The sequence below is a fragment of the Paramacrobiotus metropolitanus genome, unplaced genomic scaffold, assembly GCF_019649055.1.
Source record: "Paramacrobiotus metropolitanus isolate TYO unplaced genomic scaffold, Prichtersi_v1.0 Parri_scaffold0000087, whole genome shotgun sequence".
Taxonomy (NCBI): Eukaryota; Metazoa; Tardigrada; class Eutardigrada; order Parachela; family Macrobiotidae; genus Paramacrobiotus; species Paramacrobiotus metropolitanus.
In genome coordinates this window covers 554,188-579,679 of record NW_026570307.1, presented here as the reverse complement: position 1 = coordinate 579,679, position 25,492 = coordinate 554,188, and the positions used below count along the sequence as shown (strand labels likewise).

Below are 25,492 nucleotides of genomic sequence, written 5' to 3'. Positions count from 1 at the left end.
GTTGTTTTTCGAAAACTAAGTAAGTGCACATTTGCATCTATCGGTAGAGCGGATGTACGCTTTGTTACCACCATTAGCACCTAAAAATTACTTGAAAAAATCAACAAAGATTTGGATTGGTGGAAATTTGTCAAAACCGTCGGTGTGGTCGTACACGATTTTTGCACCGTACAGTATGTAGCTGCAGCCTGCAGGGCATGCAGAAATTGCGATTACTGTACTGAATTTTTATGTTGTCCCAAGCAAGGTCATGTTTGCGTGTTTATGACGCTGTTCATAACAATATTATTATTGACCTTCAAAAGTAGCGGTATGGAAAGTTCCCGATAAAGTTTTTCCCGATAAACTTTAATCCGAATTCCAAGGATTAAATCGGGTTACGGCTACTAATTAAAAACCGGCCACGGAATCTTTCTTCCGCTAACAATAAGTTTAATGTCACATATGAAAAATATGCAAAAACAACATGAATTATTTTAAAAACTCAAAATTTGGGCAAATTTACTGTACAACTTTGTATGTTTTTGTTTTATAAGTTTGTCATCTAAGCAATTTTATCGAATCCTTCTCTCGGGATGGAATTGTATAATAATTAATTTAAGAAAAATAATGAAAAAACTTAATAAGGTTAGCGATAGATATTAAACTGAAGGTCTTTAAACATGTTACTTTTTATGCATATCGCATTGCATAATAAATTACGGCACAACAGGTATATATATTAGTTTAATAAATATTCCCAATTCACAGTGACGCCATTCGAAGAACACGCAACCACCCACACAAAGCGCAGTCAATTTATGTTCGTATTAGCGCGCCGAAATATGGTGCCAGGATGCCTGGCATGACAATATCTACGGTAGTACTCTCTCTTTCGATTTTTGCCTGTATAGCGCAAGGATTTACATGTAACTACTGGATAAACGAATCCAGTTACCGCAGTATCCAAGAACAAACTGATAACGCCCAGACGTTAAAGTGCCGCAAATCCCGGAAGAAGGATCGATAATTATCCCTTAATTAAACGGGTTAGCCATATGAGATAATTCAATGTTACCCGGCCGCCAGTGGAAGAACCGACAGTCGTTATGCATATAAGAGAAAACGTGCTTTTTCGCTGGTTATCCTAAACGGACTTCCTCTTCGCCGGTACACCAACCGCTTTACACGCACAATTACAATATCAACGTATAAATGTGTTCGCTGAATGTCTTCATAGTCCGGGTAGTGCATCTCGCGACCGCATTTTAATTTAACTAATTAGCGTTTTTCTCCCAAACTCTGCCTGCTGGTATGCTGCAATTGCTGTCTCAGGTATGTGAATATCTGCCGTACCAAAAGATGAGGAACTTTATTTCCCGTGCTTTATGCTATCGTGTCTCGTTTTTAATGGACGTTTAATGATAAATAAAAATAATTAATTTGGAATACGGCTTTTGTTTACGGGCTTTTCCAGTATTACACCGACATGCGTAACGAATTAGCCGAAAATTCTTTAATTAGATGAACAGGGAAATTATTTTGTCGTTCGTAATCAAAACGCAAGAAAAACTCAGAAAATTTATCGAATTGTTGGAAAAACATGCAGATTATTACTGTGTGCGCCGTGGCGATTTCCGTGATATCCGGTGCGAAAAAGACCGATTCGGCCAATCTGACTGCATGTTTCATCTGGGAAGATGATTCGTATTATGCCACTTATCTGAAATTAGCACCGGCACTCGACATGGGCGTGGATCATGCCAATAGTTTTGTATTGCCTAAAGGCTGGAATATCCAGGTGGTCTACCGAAGTTCCGGTGCGTCATGCTCCAAAACCATGTACTCACTTATCCCCGGTGTCTACGATTTACTGGCCGATGGCGTGCAGTGTGATGTATTTTTGGGAGCAAGTAAGTAATTACATACGTAAGCATTTTATGCTTACAACTTGATAATTGGACTAGAAATAGTGCGGATACCACATATAAAGGAATTTATTTGAATTAGCTAGCACCTGATGTTTGGTGTTGTTTTAAATCTTAAATGCATTATTGACAGAGAAACTGAAAAAATGCACGTAAACCATGCGCGGTGTATTTGAATAAAAAGATGCATGTAAATTTCAATAATATTTTGTTGAACATAGAATGATGACTACCATAATAAACTATGAAAATGTGCTATAACGTTTTCGATGCGGGATATTTAAAATAACTGTACCGGCTGCTTCTTGGTTTGATCAACTTGCAGTAATAAGAAGCTGGAATGTGTATAGAGTAGCCTTGCGTGCCTTTGGAACATTAATTTTATTTCCGCAATTTCTTTTGATTAAGCGACCTCATAACGGTCCTGCCCTTGACCTTAACTACGCCCAAATTTATTGCACTAAAAGCATTGCTTTTAATAGTGCAATTCGATCCATGCAGCAAATGGCTTGAATGTGTGACATATTGTGGATTTCTCAGGTTGCTCGTACACGGCTGCTGCTTTATATGGCTTTGCAAAAAAACTCAACGTTCCACTGCTGTCACTGCCAGCCGGGGGCGCATGGACTCTCCAGGACTCCAGCCTGGATGATTTTCCGCTTCTGTTAATGCCGGCATTCGGTTACGGCGATCTGGCGGAATTCCTTATCAGTTTTTGTGACCTTTATAATTACAGTAACCTGGCCATATTTCGCGATGATTCCTACCCATATTATGGATCCATGGCTGAGCCGATTGTACGCTTTATTAAAGAGAACAGTCCAGATCTGTTCCAGGGCACCACAGTTTTGACGGTGCGTTCTGTGGGGTTTACACGCCAGCGATACAAGACACTGTTGGCTAGCGCCAATGATCGAGCTAGAGGTGCGTTTTTGTGTAGACATTGCCATTTGTTTTTCTTTTGTTTTTATATTTTGCAGTCAACCTTCCTACTGTATAAAAATAGGCAATAAATTATTGTTATTTTGTTTGCTTAATTAAAAATTAGTTCGTTGCATTTGTGATTTAATTACAGCTGCTTTTTCGTAGTGTTTCTGATACTAATACATTCGAAAGGGATCCGCGAATTAATGGTAAGTTTCTAATAGCCGTGCCTCGTAATGAGTCTTTAAAGAACAGCAGTGCTCTCCCCTCTCCATTTTTACTTTGCACGTCAAAATGTTTCCACCTTGCATCTTAATTACTGTTTTCTTTAACGCGGTAATGGGTACTTTTGCAGCTCGCTGCCAATGAAATCGGGTACACTGATGGTGATCACGTGAGTCCACGTATATATGAACTGCCAATAATTACAATAATACAAAATATGATACTATATAATTATAAAACGGCTAATCCCAAGCACATTTACGTGATAAACTGTACAGTAGTTACGCAAAAGTGTATATATGTTTTATACTATAAAAATGCGTTTTTTTTATGTAATTAGGGAAAGCAATTCTTAGTGTTATTATTCACGTACCATGAAATGGCACGCATTCATGCTAGTACTTATTTAAGTTGTCATTGAATACATGCATATGTAAGAATGAGTATGTTAATAAAATACCTAGTTATAAATAATAATAAAACCTAGAATTACTTTCCGTTAGTATCGTATAATGCGTCCTCAGACGTTATACGTGCATTACCATACCCGTGTAACGAAGAACGTTTCGGAATATGGGATTTAACAGGAAGATATACCGAATGTCGAAAATCAGGGTTTTTAAAATCATTCACTTGGCACGTCTTGTGATCATTACAGTAGTGAAGAGACGGTGCTGTAATACTGATGCGTGATTAAGAAACCCAGAGTTCGTAGAAGAGCTCAATCGTGACAAAAACAAAGATAGATGCTTTTTGTTTCCAGTCGTTTGTCCACTTGGTCTGAAATTCTGTTGGTAATGTTTTCTACAAAATGGGCGCAAGTGGCATTAACACAGCTGAAGAGGACCTTGCGCCTGATCAACATTCAGGAAGCGACGCATTAGTTTTCTGGAGCATTGCCTACTCGAGTAACAGAAGATTCGGCTCCAGATTTGGTTGCCTAAGTAAATTAATTAATGTCTCACTAATATTAATAATTTAGATACGCTACTTTTATCCACTCCATCTGCCTTTCTGCATTACGGTTATACAGTATACCTACTCGCATATATTTCGGCGTCAGGTGAAACAACCGGGCAACTGCAACATTACGAGGACAACGTTAACTCAACGTACATTTCTCTTAGTTAATACAAGTAGAAGACAAGAACGGGGGTTTAGTATAAAATCCCAGAAAGTCAATCTTATAGAGAAGAACATGCGAAGATCACACATAATTAGCGCTAGCTGCAAGAATACAAAGACCATATGCATTATGCATGTCTTTAATAACTATCGTACAAGTCACAAACTGATCAGTTGTCTCGTTTCATCTGATCCTTTCGTCAATTAACCTACATACTTTCGAGCAAAATTACCATGAACCAATTTAACAGATCGCAATTTGCACAAAGTGATGTTTCTATATATTATAATAGTTATTCTGTGTGCAACGCTTACTGGTTAGTTACTCAGCTCGTGAAGCAAATAGCGGCACTTAGACGTTTAATTTTATAATTACGATGCTGTACTTGTTCCACAATTGAAGCAGTAATGTTATATCAGGACACAAATCAAAATTCATAGGTCAGATGCTCTAGATATACCTTAAATGTGGCTTTTTTATGCACAGGTATTCCTGACTATACAGCTTTACGAGTTGGCGTACTGGGGTCGGATCGCACCCAACATTGGTGACGCTTCTGACAAGGTGCTGAGTTTCTGCAAAGCCTTAGTTGAAAAAAGCAAAACTCCGACGCAGTGTAATGCATTTTAATTAATTTTGCAGTTGGCAGCGCAAGCCTTTCGACATTTACTGTTGATTGCGTTTTACGAACAAGAAGCCCCAAATGAGGAAAATTTTGGACGACAGCTGCGAAATATCGCTCGCAACAAATACAACTTCGTTATGAATCCTCTGGAATCGGTAAAAACAGAACAAACAAAACATTAATAGCTACTTTTATGAAGAGCAAATGTTTTAATCAGCTGCGCAAAATTATCATGTAATCGACCATCTAAAGATATCAAGTACATATTGCAAGGCGCGATGGATTTACCCATTTGTGCTATATATAATTACAAAAAATACCGACCTAATTTTTGACTTTACGGTAATGTTGCTAGCTCGCTACGATCTACTTGACATTTACTTCTTTTCTTAGATCGATCCCATTGTGGCGGGTCATTACGAAGCGATTATGATGTACGCCTCAGCGGTGACGGATCTGTACAACGATTCTTCCAATACCGTTGATTACCACAACGGTACTTTGCTCATCACCTACATGTCCAATACGTCGTTTACCGGCTTCGAAGGGAAAACCATGTGGATCGGTGAGGATCGTCAGCGGGATAAAGATTTCCAAGTGTCCTATTTTAACCGGGCTTCCATGAAATTTGAAGTAACTGCACATTTTAAATTTGGCATTTTAATTAATTTAGGGATTGACAGCGGCATTGGGGATCATTAGGTGCATTTGCTAAAACTCCACAAATGATATGTTTCACATTCATGTGTGCTGCGAATTCTTGATGCATAATCAGTAAACAGTAACTAAAAACATATATGAATATTCCATTGTAACTAATTGTAAAGCATGCATATATTCCATTCCAAGGCAATACGTCTCTCGTAACCTTAATCTGCAAGCCCGTCATCGTGTGGAAAATTCTGGTAACGTTTTACTGGTTCTTTTGCAGCCATTTTTACAGTATTTGCAGCATGCTGTCGATGGAGCAAAAAATGCAACCTTTAATCATGTTAACGAGTTAATGTGGCCGCGTCCTGGTGGCAAGCTTCCTCCTAACGAACCGGTCTGTGGATTTCGTAATAACAAATGCCAAACGAGTACGCTATCGACGCCGCTGCTGGCCACCGCTGTCGTCGTCCCCTTGGTGTTCGTCATGTGCATAGCGATTGGAGGCGGGATACTGTTCGTTAAATTATGGTACACATTCAAACGGATTTCTGTAAATTATGCCATACTTTTTGTATTTGAGAGAAACTTAAGTAGAAAATTTTCAGCTGGGTGTCTCTCGATAAAAGCAGTCGTACGCGTACAAGCGCAAGTACCGTACATATGTACAGACTGTATATACAATACCCATACGGCATACCTGTACCTAAAGAGCAACAGTTGTTTTTGTTATTAGAAGCAACGAGAAGTTCTATAAACCATATAATAGTATTATTTGCTCTATGATTGATTCATGATTTTCCATAAATGGATACTCTGCAGCAGCGTTAGTATTCAATTTGGCAGGAAACTTCGTCTGCAATACAATCCTAATTGGTGGAAAATCCCTGTGGAAGAACTGGACGTTAAGCAGAACAGGACTGCTAGTGGATCGAAAAGAACTTTGGTAATTTTACATAACATTTGTAATCTCTGCTACATTTTATCACCGGCTGAACTAGGTATAATACAAGAACGTGGCCTTTTAAAGGTCACGCTGAATCACTGATTTACTGAGAAAAAACCGTAATTTACACACCCCTAGATATTGGTCATCCGTCATAAGTCATTTATGACGTTAATATTGTACAAAAAAGCAAGTTTCCCATGTCACGTGCAGTGGATACAGCAGTAAGCAAATAGATAGTAATATTTCATAATAATGCATTTATTCTACTGAATGCATTGTTTTTAATTTAGAGAAGCCATTCGACAGCCGGAACTGGCTATACCTCGTATTTGGTGGATATTCTGGCATCGTATAACGGAGTTCTTGTCGAGTTGACCGACGTCGTGGACCTGAACAAGCGACCAGATAAAACGCTCACTGAGGAACTTACCGTGGCAAGCAGTGGCTTTTTACAATTCGAGTTCATCGACTGCATTAAATATTCATATCAATTATCATTTTCCGAAAACGTGCCTTATGTGCAATGTATTTATGTTGTGGTAATTTGATTGTTGTTATATCGCATTACAAATACGAATAATTGTTTAACCACACATCCGTACTTAACGACCTTTGGTATAACTATCGATCAAATCTTTGCATTCGTAATATTGTAATTAGTTGAGCACAAATAAATAACACTAAATTAATTGCAGATGAAAACTGTCGATAATGGAAATCTACAACACTTTATTGGCATTGCGCTGACTGCTCAAGATGTTTGTCAGTATATCGTGGCTGAGTTGTGCTCCAAAGGATCTCTGACGGACGTCTTGGACAATGAGATGCTGAAACTAGATTGGTTTTTCAAGAATTCTTTGATTCGGGATATTGTTATGGTAATCGAGCAATTTATCAGAGATTCCTACAATTGTAGTTTGGTTTATTACGGTAAGTTAGCGTCAATGCAAAAAAAAGCACTTTGCGAAACAGGGTGATCATATATTGTAACTTATTCAAGTCATATTTAGCAGTCATGCTGTAGTATTACTTTCATAAGCTTCTAACGTGATAAGCAAACTCTTATGTAAGGTTTTTTTAAAAGACAAGGATAAATTCAACGAAAATTATTTAATTGGAGTTTAGAGAAAATGGAATTTTTTAAATTTCAGATATGTTATAAAGCCACATATTTTGTAATTGTATAGTCCGTATCCCACCAATTTTATTTAGCATTGTGACCTTCGTGTCCCTCATGATGGGATATATAAAACATACTGTATTTAAAATTACAACGTGCGCTTATAATATCGCAGTATCGCAATTACACATAAATCATCATAACTTGTCTCGGTTATACGAGGTATATTTTATCCGTAGCTCCGTAGGTATAGCACATTCGGCAACAGATGTTCAACAAAATAAAGGTGACTGCCAATTGCGGCTTTCGTATTTATTTTATCCGCGTCACCGTGAAAGATAATAAATTTTCTTATGCAACTGTACGCCAGTATACGGAGGCCGGTGGGTAGAATGAGATCTCTTTACAATACGTATACAGAGATGTTATTTTTTTCAAGGGTATGACCTACATCCACCTGAGTCCTATTCACTCCCACGGCTTTTTGACATCCTTCACGTGCCTGGTGGATACACGCTTTACCTTGAAAATTTGTGATTATGGGCTTACGATATTCCGTAAAGCCTCCGATTTGTTGCCCTTTCGGCCCGGTGATACCGAAAGGTCACTGACCAAATTGTTATGGCGTGCACCCGAGCTGCTGCGGCAGGCAATGCCGCCGAAAGGCACACAGGTACACAAACGGAATTACATTGGAAATTACATTATTAATTACTTTACAGACAAGGAATTGTTTTGTGTTTTCGCTGGTCCAACAGCAAATTAGGTACATGGGTTTTGTTTTTTCCTAGAAAGGTGATGTTTACAGTTTCGCCATCATAATACAGCAAATTATTCTGCGCAGCGGACCGTTTGAACTACCGAATGATCCTCTGGAATTATCCGACAAGGAGATTATTCAGGAGGTAAGTACAATACATAATATTAACTCTTTGTGTTATACTGACTGGTGAGTGTGTTATTTTTCATTTGCTTGCAGTTACCGAGCGCACAGTTACGCCATTGTACATTTTTGCAAATAAAATCTTTATTACTGCAGCACTTTACTCATAATGTACTGTAATACGGTATGTACCATAGTATGTGCAGTTTTCCAAGAAATAGTTTAATCAGCTTTAACGTATGCTCGATTTACATGTATATACAGTATACTTCGCTATTTATGCTTTATCCGTAATAATTTTATCCGTACTTTCGAAGTGCGCTAAAACCCAGATCTAGAGTGCATAGCGATTATTAGTAGTGTTTGTAGTGCAAAGGCGTTATTTGTATATCCACTGTCTCCACATAATTTTGATAACACTCGTAGCTGTTTGTGATTAACGCAAAAAAGAACTCTGCCCACCATTTCACAGTGGTGATTCAAATTTGTTCCACAGTTTTTTTAGCGTTGCGAAGAGTTATCATGATAACGTTGTGAAAATTCGTCATGTTATCATAGCAGTTCTGCTAAGTACATAAGATGTAGGAATACAGATATAATTATGATATTATTATTTCAGCTGCAAGTGTTAGTAGAATAATCAAGTATGCAATACACCATTATCCTGAAGAAGTGAGACTGTTGGTGTTCAGATTATAGCGGCCAACATCCCGCCGGTGCGTCCGCGTGTGCCTCGTTCATCCTGTTCTAACGAACTGTACGATCTGATGGAGCGCTGCTGGGAGGAAGTACCGCTCGAACGCCCGACATTTCCTAAAATTCGCGAAGGTTTAAAGAGAATTATGGGCAATATTGGGGATAATATTGTGGATTTGTTGTTTAAAAAAATGGAACAATATGCATTGGATTTGGAGCAGAAAGTTGCCGATCAGACGCGGCAGTTTATGGATGAGAAAAACCGCTCAGAACAGTTGCTCAGCCAGCTGCTACCGAAGTAAGAGTCCCGCGATTAGCACAAGTGGCGAAGTTTTCTTATACTGTTAAATACTTACACAAAAAAAACTGCTAAAAACATTTGTGGGAGTAATTATCATTCCAACAAAATTGCATAAGTTTTGAAATATTGTAGTTGCAACTTGCATGATACTGTATTCTACCGGTAAGTTGTAACTGAACATACAGTATTCGGTACCAAGTGGATCGCTGTTACAGCTTTATATTCTTATTTGCTAATGCTTAAGTAGTTGCAATAATAAGAAAAAAGTGCACCCAATACCAAGTTTCTTGTAATTCAGTAATTTTTTATTTCAAAATCACCAGACAAGCTTGCTAAACTTTTACTTATATGTAAATGCAATCATATCTGTAGATTCTCTGGGCGTTTCCGCGTGTGTGGGAAAACGCTTCCATAACGCGCTTTTGTAAATAAGATGATTAAACCCTTAAACGTGATAACCGTGCTTTTCCTAGAAAAAGCGCTCGTAGTAAAATTCTGACTTGTTGGCAGATCGGTTGCGGCGGCATTAACCAAAGGTATCACCGTGGATCCGGAGGCGTTCGAGAGTGTGACGATATTCTTTAGTGACATTGTTGGTTTCACCACAATCGCCGCCAAGGGCACACCCATGGACGTTGTCGATCTGCTCAATAGCTTGTACACATTCTTTGATAATGTCCTGGAGAAATTTGATGTTTACAAAGTGGAGACGATCGGCGATGCGTACATGGTAATGCAAGACGGGCACTGCCTTTCTAAACTACTTTGTCTGATATTAGCTTGCAAATTTAGCTAACAGTTTCTCGTGTGCTTAGGTCTCTTCCGGCCTGCCGGTGCGAAATGGTAATCGACACGTGACAGAAATCGCGTCGATGGCCTTGGATCTCTTAACGAAAATTGAGAGCTTTGTGGTACCGCATCGACCCGGTGAACGAATACAGATTCGTATTGGAATTAATTCCGGTAAACATGAAATCGGCAGTCACATATTAAACATTTTGCTTTTTAAAAACTCAGTAATACATCAGTGCAAAATTTTATACATACTACAAAATCTTTAAAATATGCATTGACCATTTATAGTGTATCGTATGCGCACCACGCATATATATATTTAATACGAGTATATTTTTTGTATGTACAGTTTTTTTAATTCTTAATTGTGCAATGCTGGACGCAGTGAATTGACTTACGACTGTTATGTCGCGATTTGAACATCAATAAATAACGTAAAGATATATATATTATTATATTATATAATATTATGGTATTTTTGATTATGCGTGTGCATCTGGAAACGCAGGCGTAAACAAAAAGTTTGAAAAACGCAGTGCATGTATGACTTCAGGTCCGTGTGTGGCAGGAATTGTGGGACTGAAAATGCCGCGATACTGTTTGTAAGCATGCGTCCAAAAAACAAAGAGCACAGCGCTACTCATTCTAGCAAAACCAATCTTCTTAGGTTTGGGGATACCGTTAACGTTGCCTCCAGGATGGAATCTACCGGTGAACGTAAGTCTCGCTTATATATTTTGTACACGGAAACGTTAGTTACAAACAGATACCACAAATTTTTCGTTTTCGATGAATGCTATACACAGTCTATTGTGGAGTTATTAAAACATATGGTGCGGCCAGGAACTTGCATTGCTACGTTAGTGCAACAGCTGACATGCAGTTTACAAGTCATATTTTTATGCAGCGTCTAGGATCCAGATTGGTGAAGAAACAAGAAATCTACTGGATAATGTTGGTGGATTTCTTATTATGGAACGCGGACCAATTTCTGTCAAGGTTAAATTCTAATAACGGAAGCATAATATACCTACTTACAAGTTCTAAATACGTTGCCGTTGCGACTGTACACATTTAACTTTTTCTGAATATATCATTAGGGAAAGGGCACAATGGTAACCCACTGGTTGTTATCCCGCACAAGAACGACCAGCGCACCGGTAAAGAAAGATTCGAGCGGATGAGATAACTAATATATTTTGCTCACAATTTGTTAAGTGTTCAATGTTGTACACTTTTTTCCTTATAACTGTTCCTTTAATAACGGACTATGTAATCTTACTGTAAGTATTAAGTTTGAACTGCAATCTTATTACTGGATCCAGTTTGTCACTGTATCCCGGAAACAAGCGTTATTCATTAATTATTTGGAAATCTTAATAGCTTTAAAAACCATATGAACCAAATTAAAGTTAGTTGATTAGAGTGGACTCTTGTATAACCAATTGATCGTACCGAGAATCGGGAGACCGGAAGCGATGACACCGTTTAGAGAAGTTCCTTATACGTACGACTCTTACAAAATTTTAACAACGATAATGAGCGAGTTACTCTCTATGTACTCGTATCATATACAATGTATAAGTGGCAAACTGACGATTCAGATTTACCTGCGGGGGTAAAATTATTGTTCAGATGGTGTGCTTTCGGGACTTCGCATGCATTGTTTACGTAGTACGTGGTCTGCAGGTTATGCCCCATTTTTGATTACTTACATACCTCTGCGCTCTTTAGTAACATCAAAACTAGGTGTCTCGATCTGTATTATTATAACTCTGCCGATACTTTTTTAGAAACTCGATTTACTGTAGTAACTACATAAGTCTGCATTTATATTATAATGTTTTTTTGGTATGATAGCGACCGTGATTGGTATATTATTGTATTTCTGTACGTTTTCGTGTGGTCAGTGGTATAATAAAATTAATAAAAGGGTTGCTTCCGCTTGTAAATAAAAATAAGCGGGATAACCTGCCCCAATCGCGTCTGTGCTGGGTTGGCTTAAATTTTAGTTGTGGTTTAAGTATGGTCGGAACATCCTGGTAACTGCAACTACGAATGTTGTGATCGTAGTTCCCATTAATTTTTAAGACTACGATTTGTTGTACCGTAGTGATACGAGTCATGACTGTTATATCGCGATGTAAACATGAATAAAGAGCAGAAGTATTTGTTGTACAACTTTTTCTTACAACTGAAGTATGGACCTAGGATAACCATCAAAAGGTACTCCACTCTCAAAACTCTTTCTACATCATAGATTTGGTACATTTAAATTCGAAAGCATAAGTATTCATGGCGCGTGAATTTTTAATTCACTACTACGCTAATCTATCTGATGGTTTAGTTAATAAAGAAGAAATGCACGAAACTTAATACAGAGGATAAAATCCATTAGAATATATATATATATATATATTGTAATGGCTTTGAGAGGACACCTTTGGCAGTACTACCTCTGTACTGGTAGTGCATTCTAATCTACCATGTTACTATACTACCCAAGTGCAAATGTACTGTACAATATCAAGCTGTACAATATCAAACTGTGTTGTTTGCTATTTTTTTGTGCGTCTGCGTAAAAATTTTGTCCACCCACGTACAAAGTTTGTTGCACTCGTTAATGAAAATAGGTAATAAACGAGCTACAATACTTATTTGTGAACTGATTTTCGTGACCATTTTCCGAGGCAAACATGTTATTGCATAATGCATTGTCATTGTACAATACCGGCAATATCTATTTCGTTATTACTAAACACAAGTGCAAAATAACTGGTTTCTAGGTGCTGCTCGTTGAGAAACAAAGTGATTCAATTCCCTCAGGTTATATTTGTCCGTCTTCTAGTTTACGTCCACTTGTTAACGGAAACACTTAATCACTTTAGTGTAACCTTTTTGTAATGGAAAAACAATAGTTTTCAATATAACCTGTACCGCGGATTGCCGGCATTAATTAAGAAAACATGAATGAAAAGTTCGGAATTCTCCCAAGTGTGATTAAGCCGCCAAAATAAACAACAAACAAAGCAACACTTTGGTATAAAAACCGAGCAACGACCGCTGCAAAAACCATTAATCCCTCTCATTCAGTTTTTCTGAACCTTTTCAGTTTTCTAATTGTAATTTACCAACTCTACCACAACGCAACCATGCATCTGATGAAGTATTTCCTTCTCCTCGTCGTCGTCCTGGCTCTTGTGGTTAGTTTAAAGTGGCAATCCAAACTTTTCAATAAAATGGCCTTTAAATTTGCTTGTCTTAGTTCTAAATAAGTTTTGTTCAAAAGCCGTTTGATAATAATAAATTAATATTAAGCGATAAAGTCTCGTTACAAAAAAGTCCAGTAAAGTGAAAGCGCAATATAAAATTTATAAAGAGCACACATGTTAATAAACATGGGTTGTTTTGCTTGCTTCATATATCAAACATTATAAAGTGAACAGATGGTCAGCTATTTAATACTCCTTATTACATTACAGTTCGCTGGAGCCGAAGCGGGCAGACCAAGCGGCGGCGGCGGCAAAGGCACCCAAAGGTAAGCATTAAAAGTGAAATCTTAATACGTTTGCCGATCATATGAACACTTAGTACATGAAGTATCACAGTGAGACTACAGCGAACAGATTGCCCCTGATTCTGAATCGCTGATCCTGCCTATAGGGTACGTCGTAATGTGGTGACCTTTTCTTCCAGAGTCTGGACAATAAGCAGAAAGAAGAAATCAAGGAGAGAAAGTCGAAAGGAGAGAAAGCTAAAGATATTGCCAATGAACTCCATCTCCCAGAGTTACTGGTTGAAGCGTTCTTCAACCATATTTAAACTCCTGCGCTCTTACCCAATTGCAAGTAGTTCTATGACGGAATATTTGGTGGAGCTGTCAAAGATACTATGTCTAGTCTGTGTTGTTTCACCAACCTCTTCTACAATACACTGCATGTGATACTATGGTGTGCTTTATAATTTCATTTCGATTTCGTGGAAATCCGCGATATGTAGATGTCGACATTAATCGGTTGACATCCAATTATTTCACCGAGTTTATACGGTGGTGCTTGTATAGTTTTGCATTTTATGCAACATGTTCGTCCAATTACTGACAGTGACCAATAAGTGAATAAAGTAATACGAATCATAAAATACATTGGACATTGTATCTTTATATGTCTTCCTCCGATGCCTAATACATAACTATCTTCGACTTTCATGCAAAATTAGCTTCAAGGATCAAATATTCGAAGCTGTGCAGTTCCATTAAGATACAGTACTTTACTCAAAGGTACATCCATTTTTGCGATTACGGATAAACAGATTAAGCCCTTATTCTTGATCAGATAATATCATTTCGTTAATTAACGCTAATTTTCTAACCATAAGTGTAATAATTTTGTAAGTGTTTTGTAATTTTGTAGGCACTACTCATATATAATATTCAAGGTACGCATCCGGAAACTGCATTGTGCAGGACTGTAATGTATGTACTGACCAGTGAGTGTCTGTATCAAGGAACAAAGATCGGATAAAATCAGAACGTTGCACAATTGGCTTTGTTAATAATGGAGTGCATCCGGTTTGAGCTCGGAACTATGAGAAGGCGCAGGAAAAAAGCCAACGCGAAGTTGAGGCGCGGATGGTATTTAAACTTGGATCATCTAAACAACATTCGTGCTGCCGAGTTTTAGTCTTTCCTCTACAGTTTGCCCTTTTATTTTTCGCACTACAGCTGGGATTACTTACAGTATCTATTTTCCACTACAAGTCTCCGCAGTTCCCAATCGTAGCAACCATGAACTTTATGAAGTGGTTCCTCCTTCTGATTGTTGTCCTCTCGTTTGTGGTAAGTGACAACCCTTACCATAAGTTCGTGTAGGATCGTACACTGCGATAAAAATTTGCTTTGGTTTGCGTATTAATATTCTATGTCACGACTGCGAATTATTTACGGTTACGCTTAGTAATTTGTTTCTATAATTTATTTGTAACCTGTACTTAAGTATATAAAATAATTAGTCAGTACTGCAGTTGCATGATTACGGTATTAGTATTGTAGTATTATAAGTGTTTGTTTGCTTGATTTCGTCTGCGCGGCAGTTTACGTAAACATATGCATTTACCATATTACAGCAGGTTAACTATTAAAATTTTCTTCAAAATTACAACTAGTTTTTGCGTCATAAAATAAGTAATTTTTGCTATTTTTGTGTAGCTGGTGCAGGAGACGGAAGCCAGGGGCATCAAATTGCCGAAGTTAACCGAGGCCCAGAAGGGCAGGATCCGGACTCTGAAAGAGAAAGGCAAGAATGTTGCGCAGATCGCCAGTGAACTCGGCGTCGACAAGCACCTGGTGGAGCTCTTCTTCAATACCATCTAGGCCGCTGCACGATGCACCCTATTCCATGCCGGACATCCGCGTTGACTGTTACATTTGTTTGTATCTGACGAGTGAATGTTGTTGTGCATAAGTACCAGAAAGCGGAATTTGTGAAAATGAAATCGTTTTATTTGTACGCATGAGTGTCAGTATTTTTATATTGCTCGAAAACTTTTTTTATATATACTTGTTTAAATTTTTTAGCTGCTCTGAAAATTTATGAGGTCATGCAAAATCTGAAACTCTAATAAATGTAGAATGACTGGACGACCTTTTCACTCACTGTCACGAATAGTGACACAAAAAAGATTTTCCTGGTAGTAAAGTGTAAATGGAGTACTTCGTACAGATATAAAACGAAAAAGTATTAACGATAAGTAATTGACTTGGGTTACTGTTAAATTGGATAAACTGTATAAACACGATCATGTACTTGTACGTATTGCACTGGTAACACAAACTGCACATCAGCGTAATCCGGAAGTACTGTAGTTACAGTACAAGTTACAATAGTTGCTCATCGTCACCGACAACTTTATAGAGAAAACAGAACATTATTACGAAGTATCTCATCGTCAGTAGAAATACTCGTACGTGTGCTTAACTATACTATATCTATATAAGTGTGCGTCATTCCCAATCTACCACAGACCACTTACTCACGATTTACGAAATGTTACGAGTACCATTCATTGAAATGTGCAGATAATGAATAATTATGTATTATGACTGGCATAAGTACTTATTTTGTGTACTGCTAGCGGTAATAACGTACTACCCGAATTTCTACAATTCTTTACTCTTCCGGTATTTGCAACATTTATTGCTTAATAGATCTACAATAACTAGTCTGTTTTGAGAAGAATTAATTTTCGATTTTCGCCATACTTTTACACGATCAGCAGATTCAGCACGTAACCTTGACGCATTTGAAAATTAGTTCACCGAAAAAATTATTTTATTTTTCGAGTATCTAGCGTGCAGTTCTCTCAAGGAATCGGAAGTGCTCATGCAGACAACGTTGGTTAATTACAGCAGCCATATCCGGAGTGATCAACTGCACTATTATAGTTACGTACGCCGTTACGCAGATTATATCGGCGTATGTTCACGGCTAAATCGGCATATCACGATTAAAATAATTAATGTTGATAAATGCCCGACCGCATTAGCCGGCGATTAGACGGTGCACTTTGCATTTATTTCCACTTATTTAGAAAATCTGCTTCCGGTGTCGAATTAATGGCGCTCTGGATTTTTCCTTTTAATTTGCCCATCCGGAGCAGATGAATATCCCTTGAGAGGGCAACACCGTCAACAAATTCACCGACCGCATAGAAAAGGGGAGAAAATACCTACGTGCACAATTAATTGACAGGGGAATTCAAAAGGAGCGCGCGAATCCCATTCATTGTCCTGGGTGTAATGTTATGCAATTAACGGATCACGGCGCTGCTACGGTGCATTCGCAGCTCACCGCGCATTCATACTTACTCATTTTTAAACTGACAGAAATGTCGGTGCATTCACTATGTTCATTGTGCTGTAACGCTTCATACACAGTAATTACAATATTAATTTTTGCCCTGATTGCCCTGCCACACCTTTCCAAGGGAACGTCAAAGTACGATAATGAGCCGACGAAGCTGACGGTGTGTTTTATCTGGGAAGATGATTCGTACTTTTCCAATTATCAGCGTGTTATCGCAGCGGTGGATTTGGGTATCCAGCATGCTAACAAATTTGTTCTGGAAGATCCCCTATCGCTGCAGTTGGTGTATCAGAGTTCCGGAACATCCTGCACGCGGACACAGTTTTCGCTGGTGTCCAATGTGTTCAACCTGCTGACATCACGGACGAAATGCCATTTGTTTCTGGGCGCTGGTGAGTACTATCAAAAAAATATTAGCTGCTTTTTAGAGCAACTGAATATGAATACCGTAAACTGTTTCCACTGAATTAGTTTATATGGCCGTTCAGGAAAAAGCATTTGTTTGCGTTATGATTTTTGAACAAAATTTAAATTATCTCTAGTTCCGTAGTAATAAATGCACTATAGGCACATAATATATCGGTATATATGGAAACCGGTTTCGCATTCATGCTGGTTTAAAGTTTAATTAACTGAAAAATAGCATACACATTAATATATGTTTTGATAGGTCTATTATTTTTGGCTGTTTAACTACGTTCAGGTAATATGTAACAATGCATTAATCTAAAAACAAGAAAAAATGTTCTGGAATTTTAAATTATTAAAAATGTATAATAATTATGTAAGTCAGTAGATCGGGTCTTGCCACCAGCTTTATGAACATCTTGGCAGATGATAGCGTGTTTGACCAGCTGTACTCACGTATACTTTTTCTACTCATGCAGACATACACTTTTTTATATCATTTCAGTACGTTTTGTCAGCTTTCACAAATTACCTAAATTATGCTAGCACCAAAACCTTCTGTGGGAAAATTAGCCAAACATTTACTGTAAAACCTGCAACCATTAACTACTGTACAGTGCTCTCACATGCCGTACATAGTTGAATAATAGCTTTACCGTATTCTTTTGCAGCTTAAGTCTTGCAGGGCGGCAGCACTCTATTTCGTGATTTATCAGTTTGGATCTGAAAAATGTAATATGAAATGAGTAATTACTTTTTCGCTGATTGCAGGTTGTCCCTACACGGCCTCCGCTCTACACGGTTTCGCGCAAATGGCCAACGTTCCCCTGATGGCCATCCCGGCTGCCGGCGCCTGGGTGTTGCAGTTGGATTCGCTTATCGATGATTTCGACTACCTCCTCCAGCCGGGATACGGTTATGCTGACTTAACTAACTTCGTTGCCGGCTTTCTGGAGATGAACAACTATTATCACACCACGATTTTCCGTGACGACTCCTACTCGTACTATTCCGTCCTCTCCGAGGCATTTCTGCGTTTTGTCCGTGATCGCAATCCCACCCTGTACATGAACACCGTGGTCACCGCTGTGCGCAGTAAACGGACAACAAAGCAGATCTATCGAGATCTTTTGAAATCGGCTAATGAACGATCCCGCGGTAAGCGCACATGACTTTCTACAGTTAATTAAGCCATGGCTCCTATTACGTAATAAGCGGATCGAAGTGGAATTACATACATTTCTGATTGCATTACATAAATGTTGGTAAATAAGAAATGCACGTATACAGATATGATATCTGTATATGTGTATTTCTGATTTACCATCATTTAATTAAAAATTTATTTTCACCGAATTAAGCGCGGATGCAATGGCTATGGACGAAACAGTATTTTTGCTTTCTTTCAGTTTTCTTAATTTTTGGACATGCCAAGTGCGTAAGGGATATTATGGTAGGTCCTTGGAAACTTTTCAGTTTTTCTATGGGTGTGCAACTTGGTGTACGTGACACTTTTCCTTGCACGTGCGCGTTCAAGTAAAAAAGTCGTTAACTATTTTCGAATGTTTTATTAATAATGATGTTTGTAATAAATAGGTGATTAGGTGCCGTTTTTTCACTGATTAGCCGTTATTCTGTAGCTTACTGCATACGATCTCGGCATGACTCAAGGTCAACACGTGAGTTCACATTCCATTTTTACCAGATGGTAGGGCACTGTCAAGAATTTTTTTGTCATTTTCCAGGTATATATGGCTGTAGAATTATTTTACTTGGAATATTGGGGAACAATCGATGCGACAATTGGAGTAGAGTCAGATTTTGTAAGCACGAAAATACATGCAAAAAATGTGCTGAAAAACATAACTATTTAAACCGAAATACTGTATGTACTACCCGGGTAGGTGTTACCAAAAACAGGGCAGCGCTATTGTGCATGTAATATCTATACTATATAATGCCCGATACACTTTAAAGCCTTTAAAGTTAATTACGGCCTAAATATTAATAAGTAGAGTGACCTCTGGAAACATTCTTCAGCTTCTACTTTGCCGATGAATGAAAGACTTGTATCTTGCATGTGTTTAGCAAGCCGTTCAAGCGTATCAAAGTTTGATTGTGATAGCCTTCATGGAGATCAAACCACTACATCAAGGTGACTTCGATGATCTCGTGAAAATTTTAGCCAGAGAAAAATACAACTACACCTTTAATCCACTGGAAAAGGTAGGGATAATTTTTTATATGTACGACGTTGATCGCTGCACTTGCATTTTATGAGTACAGAATATCGTACACTGGATTTCTCATGAGTTTGCGCGCCCGTGCGGTTTACACAGAGTTAGATTTGGGGAAGATATCGCGCACCATTTCATATCATACAAAACATTTTATGTACAATAATAACAAAGTTTTGCTGAAAAAGCTACAAAATTTACAAAACCATTTAAATTGAAGCTCTGCTTATAAAATCCTATTCTGTAACATGTAACTTGTAATTTTGGCTGCATTGTAGATGGACGTAGTAGTGACTGCCCATTACGAAGCAGTTTTGATTTATGCCGAAGTTGTTAACAAGCTGCACAAGATTGGCGCAAATTACACAAACGGGGATTTGATTGTGGATAAAGTTATTAATGCATCCTTCGATAGCCCCCTTATGGGCGCCGACCGAATTTATATTGGAAAGGATCGTCAACGAGAGAAAGACTACTGCATGAAAATCTATAACGAGCGAGCCGACGAGATGCAGGTATGAAAAGACCGGTAACGACTAACGCGTACCAGCTAAGGAATTAATAAAACGCTGACGAAGTAATTACAAAGCCTATAGAGCAGCAGATTTGAGAGCGGAAATTGTTTAAACGTTATACAGGTGCATGATGCGGAAACTAAATTTAATCAGCTGCAAAATGTCTGTGGTAATTATTGTCATCATTAAACCGCTTAGTAGCGGCTTTAATGGCTTCGGTAATACAGTTTCACTAAATTAGCTGTAATTAAATATAAGCATTTAGGCGCTTAGAGATCTGACCTTTTATTGTCCCTTTTACAAGACATTTCTCCAACATATGCCCCATGCCGGTGGAAATATGACGTTCCACTTTGTGAAGAAACTCCGCTGGCCCAGCTGGGATGGCAATCTGCCGCCGGATGAGCCGCGTTGCGGATATCGTGAAGACAAATGCAAAGAAGAAGGCCTGTCCCCGGCGGCCCTGGCTGTAGCGGCGGTGGTTCCCATTATTGTGGTGCTGGCGATGATTGGCGGCGGTATATTTCTCTACATCAAAGTCTGGTACGTTTGGTAAACGTCGCTTGTGCGGATAAACACATCCTGCGTGATCTTAGGGTGAGTAAACAAATTATTTTTAAACTGACAGGAAATTCCGGGCTGAATATAATCCCAACTGGTGGAAGATTGCCGTGGAGGAACTGGACATTAAGAACACTCGCACTCCCAGCGGATCCAAACGAACATTGGTATATTTTCATCCAAAAATATTCTTTATTGGTGTGTAATGATAAGTACTAACAGCAGCATAATTATCGTTAATACGAGTGCATGCTAACTAACTGTAGGGCAGGATTCCTGACTCAGGACGTGTAAACACTACAAAACTCTCTAACGCGAAATCGCAACTTTCCTTCCAAATATAACGGATGAGCGTTTGCTTTTTCTATAATGGAGGGATTAATTATAATGCACTACTCGTATGGAAAATAATGTATTTGGTTTTCTGGATTAGCAAAGTAAAAGTACGGGCGGCGTCACCAGCGGATTCTCCTCGTATATTGTGGAGCTCTTTGCCGGCTTTCGTGGTGTGCTGGTTGGTTTGGTGGATGTCAGCGACACGAAAAAGCAAGCAACGAAAGAGCTGATTGATGAACTAAATACGGTAATAATATTACCGTGTTATATTATAATGAACTGAGCTGTACGTGTCGAAAGAGTTGTCAATCCAATGCATCATATTTGAATTAATGAAAGAGTACGAAAAAAATTTGGCGTTTAGATCAGGCCGATCGAGCACACCAATTTGCAAAAGTTCATCGGTGTGGCTGTGGATCAGAACAATGTTTGTGCGTACATTGTCGGGGAATTATGTTCCAAAGGATGCTTGGCGGATGTCTTGGAAAATGAGCTGATTAAACTAGACTGGTTTTTCAAGAATTCCTTGATCAGGGATATTGTTTATGTGAGTGCACGTAACAATACGGGCACCATTTGCATCAAACTTTATCAAATCTCCAAGAAAAGTATAGTTAACCATATTCATATAGGGAATGACTTATCTCCATTCCACTAATGTTGTGTCACACGGAGATCTAAATTCTTATGCTTGTCTGATTGACACGCGATTTACATTGAAAATCTCCGATTACGGTCTTCCATACTTTCGGAATCCGAAAATTTTTCCCGCGCCCAAGCCCGGCGAAACGGATCGGGACTACAGTATGCTATTATGGCGAGCTCCGGAGTTGTTGCGCCAAACGATGCCACCAAAGGGCACTCAGGTGTGAACACTTACAGAGAATGTACATGCCGTTACTACTAAGTTATTACGCACATCTGCGCTAAAACATTCGGCATTGTTGAATCTCTCTTTATATTCGTACAATAGATTACGTCGCGATTTTCGTTTCAGAAAGGCGATGTGTACAGTTTTGCAATAATCCTGCAGCAAATTATTTTGCGTAGTGGACCATTTGAGCTTCCGGATGATCCCTTAGAACTTTCAGATAAAGAAATTGTTCAAGAGGTATTCAGATCGACGGTTACTCCCCTTCACAGATTTTGCAATTTAAAAACTCTCATGGCTAAAACATAAAGCAAATATTTTATTTATACAATTATCTTATTGGACACCCTAGTTTGAAAAAAACTTGAAAAAACTGTTTATGTTCTGCAAGTACTAAAGTGTTCGGTATCTGTGCGTTCTAAAGGTCATCGCTGCTAATATTCCTCCGGTTCGTCCGCGTGTCCCACGATCAGCCTGCTCCAATGAATTATATGACCTGATGGAACGCTGCTGGGAAGAGGTGCCCGTGGAGCGACCAACCTTTGCGAAAATCAAAGAACGCCTTGTCCGCGTAATCGGCAAAATTGGCGATAATCTCGTAGATCTGTTACTGCGCCGCATGGAACAGTATGCGGGCGATTTGGAGCAAAAAGTGGCCGAGCAAACGCAGCAGTTTATGGAAGAAAAGACCCGTTCAGAACATTTGTTGAGCCAGCTGCTGCCCAAGTGAGAGCCGGATCTATGCTGAATATACGATCCTTAATAAGTTGTGCAGCTGATATACCCGTAGTAACATAGCAAAATTTCAGTTTTGAAATGTCAGTATAAGTCTATATATAAGAATATTTTTGTTGACTGATTTTATTACCTATGACCTTTAATTCACTTTTTTACTGTACGTCATTGCTATATCTCCTTAATATATTTAATGAGCGAAACAGTTAGTACTTTCTTACTTTGACAGGTCCGTTGCGGCGGCGCTGACTAAAGGTCAATCCGTGGAACCGGAAACCTTCGACTGTGTGACCATCTTTTTTAGCGATATCGTTGGTTTTACAACCATTGCTTCCAAAGGAACACCCATGAGTGTTGTTGACCTTTTAAATAGCCTGTACACATTTTTTGATGGAGTGCTGGAAAAGTATGATGTGTACAAAGTGGAGACGATCGGCGATAGTTACATGGTAAGTGTAATAACAAATGCAGAAAAGAAACAACATTTGTAAATTAATTATCAGGATATCTTACAATTACATAGTATCTGTACTGTGCGCCATTTTTTAATACATAAGTTGATCAACGTTTTTGTACAAAAATGCTTAGGTATCATCTGGATTACCGATAAGAAATGGAAATAAACATGTTGTGGAAATCTCCTGCATGGCTCTAGATCTGGTGGAAGGGATTAAAAAGTTTTTTGTTCCACACCAGCCTACAGAACACATACAGATTCGGTCAGGAATTAACTCAGGTGCGCCCGTAGACAGCAGAATCGCAGTTCCCACTCAGTGTGTACTGTGTAGTGTGTACTCGTAGTCTTTTGGTAGTTTAATTTAATTCTATGTTAGCTGGAAAAAAAGGTTTTTGAATATGAAACAGTAATTTTTCATTTCTTTTCTCCTTCCACAGGTCCCTGTGTTGCTGGAATAGTTGGTACAAAAATGCCTCGATACTGTTTGTAAGTGACCTTTGACGTATATTGCTGACTGTATAATATTCGTACCTACAGTATGCAGTATTTGTATGGCACAAGAGGATTTTATCGTATACAGTTTTTTATTTAGCTCGCTGCAAACGTTTTCATGTATCCCCTAAATTCTGGTGTATGAGTACCATAATAAAGTTCCAGACAGTGATAACAGATTGCGCAATTATCATGTCGCTGTAGATTTGGAGACACTGTTAATGTGGCATCCAGGATGGAGTCCACGGGAGAAGGTAACGCATATTTGACTTAATTATACTGTTATTGGGTTTTGAATTATTATCACTGAGATTTGCTTATTAACAGCCATCGGATGAAAAATTCTTTCTAGATCTGATAGGTAACTCGTAAACGACTAGTGCTGATTAAGTTTTTGTTACACGAGTGCAACAGCAAATAAGCAGCAAGATATCCAGATTGCAATTATATAAAAAATTAAAACATTCGGTAACGTTACACTCGTACGGTGTCCAATAACGTTATACCTGCGTCATTTATAAAAGTAGTGAAGAGAACGGTATATCGCCATATTATCATCTCAATTATAGTTAACTCACGGCGTTTATCCAAATTATTTTAATTTTTAGCAATGAAAATTCAGATATCCCATGAAACCAGGCAGCTGTTACTGGGAATCGGTAATTTTCTAATGGCCGAACGTGGAGAAGTGGCCATCAAAGTAAGGCAGTGTGCATTAGTAACACGCTGCAACTTGAACGCTAAGGCTGAGAAATTTCCTTTAAATTTTAGAAGTGCTCGTGCTTGAATCCTCTTTTGCGTTTCTATAGGGAAAAGGTCTGATGACGACGTATTGGCTGCTGGGAAAGTCCACCTACTAGGCCGTATTTTATTCTTTATGTTCGCTTATTTACTTGTTAGTTCTAAACAAAGGGGATAGGAATGTGCAAAGGATTCCCTGGGTGCGCAAACTTGCATTTAAATCACGCAGAATATGCCTTGTCGTGACGACGAGCGCAGTGAAGAAAAAACGATAAATATGCGAAGGTATTACGCACATGACAGGTGACCGACGACGCTGGTTCTGGTGCTTCCAATGCACTGTAGTTCAAATGCTACTGGTATTTAGAGCAATCATGTACACACATCAAAAATTGACAAAAAACACATTCAATAAGCGTGTGAAATTACTGGTAAGTGTAAAATGTTTTAAGTAATACAAATGTGGTGTGTATCGTGACATCACACCGGACTACATATTCCGTGCAGTAGGCATCGAAACACTCGGACCTTTGGGACCAGACGCCTCTCGCATGGTCACCGAGCTCGGGCAGATGATACGCAAAGAAACGGGCGAGATACGGGCGATTGAGTATCTGCGCCAGCGGTTCAGCATTGAAATTCAACGCGGGAATGCGGCCTCCGTCATGGGAACAGCACCAGCATCGGCTAATTTAGATGAGATGTTCTGTAGAATTAGACCGTCTATTTCTGTTGTCGGTTGAGGCTGTGGATTAAGTATACATCTTTATTAAGATAGAAAAATAGTGTGAGTTTTGTATACCGCCAAATAAAAAGCAGTATCAAGCGAAAAAAAAATGTGGTGTGAAAAAGTATGTACTTCCAGACCTTTATAATTTGCAAAGTGATTAAAGATGCTAAATAATTAATGCTGTAGTCACAAAGTGCTTTTGAATTTGCGCTGAATTACCTTGACCACGTAAACTTAAAGCGAATATATATCAAAGAACGCAAAACTGGAACACATTTGAACGTCGCCAACCTGGTAACTGCGAACACGTACCCTGGATGGATGACTGGATCCAGGGTCATTTTGCC

General features: G+C 38.6%; 2 protein-coding genes across 2 annotated transcripts; both read left to right on the top strand.

The window, feature by feature from the left end:
* The first annotated feature begins 1,052 nt into the window (after positions 1–1,052).
* LOC129596275 (atrial natriuretic peptide receptor 1-like) lies at positions 1,053–11,633 on the top strand. The gene is made up of 21 exons (XM_055493510.1): positions 1,053–1,314; positions 1,589–1,892; positions 2,448–2,831; positions 2,997–3,040; positions 3,187–3,225; positions 4,669–4,746; positions 4,825–4,962; positions 5,201–5,440; positions 5,739–5,986; positions 6,302–6,401; positions 6,695–6,838; positions 7,100–7,282; positions 7,964–8,197; positions 8,316–8,429; positions 9,100–9,401; positions 9,915–10,134; positions 10,220–10,367; positions 10,753–10,801; positions 10,867–10,916; positions 11,107–11,198; positions 11,300–11,633. The coding sequence occupies exons 1-21, from the start codon at positions 1,294–1,296 to the stop codon at positions 11,381–11,383; spliced, it is 3,216 nt and encodes a 1,071-aa protein (XP_055349485.1). The 5' UTR covers positions 1,053–1,293; the 3' UTR covers positions 11,384–11,633.
* A 5,359-nt stretch (positions 11,634–16,992) lies between these two features.
* LOC129596153 (atrial natriuretic peptide receptor 1-like) lies at positions 16,993–25,154 on the top strand. The gene is made up of 20 exons (XM_055493345.1): positions 16,993–17,454; positions 18,242–18,628; positions 18,880–18,923; positions 19,111–19,149; positions 19,216–19,293; positions 19,559–19,696; positions 19,986–20,222; positions 20,527–20,765; positions 20,851–20,950; positions 21,217–21,366; positions 21,484–21,666; positions 21,752–21,985; positions 22,117–22,230; positions 22,415–22,716; positions 22,955–23,174; positions 23,314–23,461; positions 23,620–23,668; positions 23,879–23,928; positions 24,283–24,374; positions 24,484–25,154. The coding sequence occupies exons 1-20, from the start codon at positions 17,001–17,003 to the stop codon at positions 24,532–24,534; spliced, it is 3,309 nt and encodes a 1,102-aa protein (XP_055349320.1). The 5' UTR covers positions 16,993–17,000; the 3' UTR covers positions 24,535–25,154.
* The last annotated feature ends 338 nt before the right edge of the window (positions 25,155–25,492 follow it).

Coding starts and splice junctions, on each gene's coding strand:
- LOC129596275 (XM_055493510.1), top strand. CDS start 1,294: ATGCTGCAATTGCTGTCTCAG. Junction 4,747..4,824: donor TTGGTGACGCTTCTGACAAG/GTGCTGAGTTTC, acceptor TTAATTTTGCAG/TTGGCAGCGCAAGCCTTTCG. Junction 6,839..7,099: donor TCACTGAGGAACTTACCGTG/GCAAGCAGTGGC, acceptor AATTAATTGCAG/ATGAAAACTGTCGATAATGG.
- LOC129596153 (XM_055493345.1), top strand. CDS start 17,001: ATGCAATTAACGGATCACGGCGCTGCTACGGTGCATTCGCAGCTCACC. Junction 22,717..22,954: donor TTGAGCCAGCTGCTGCCCAA/GTGAGAGCCGGA, acceptor TTACTTTGACAG/GTCCGTTGCGGCGGCGCTGA. Junction 23,669..23,878: donor AAAATGCCTCGATACTGTTT/GTAAGTGACCTT, acceptor ATGTCGCTGTAG/ATTTGGAGACACTGTTAATG.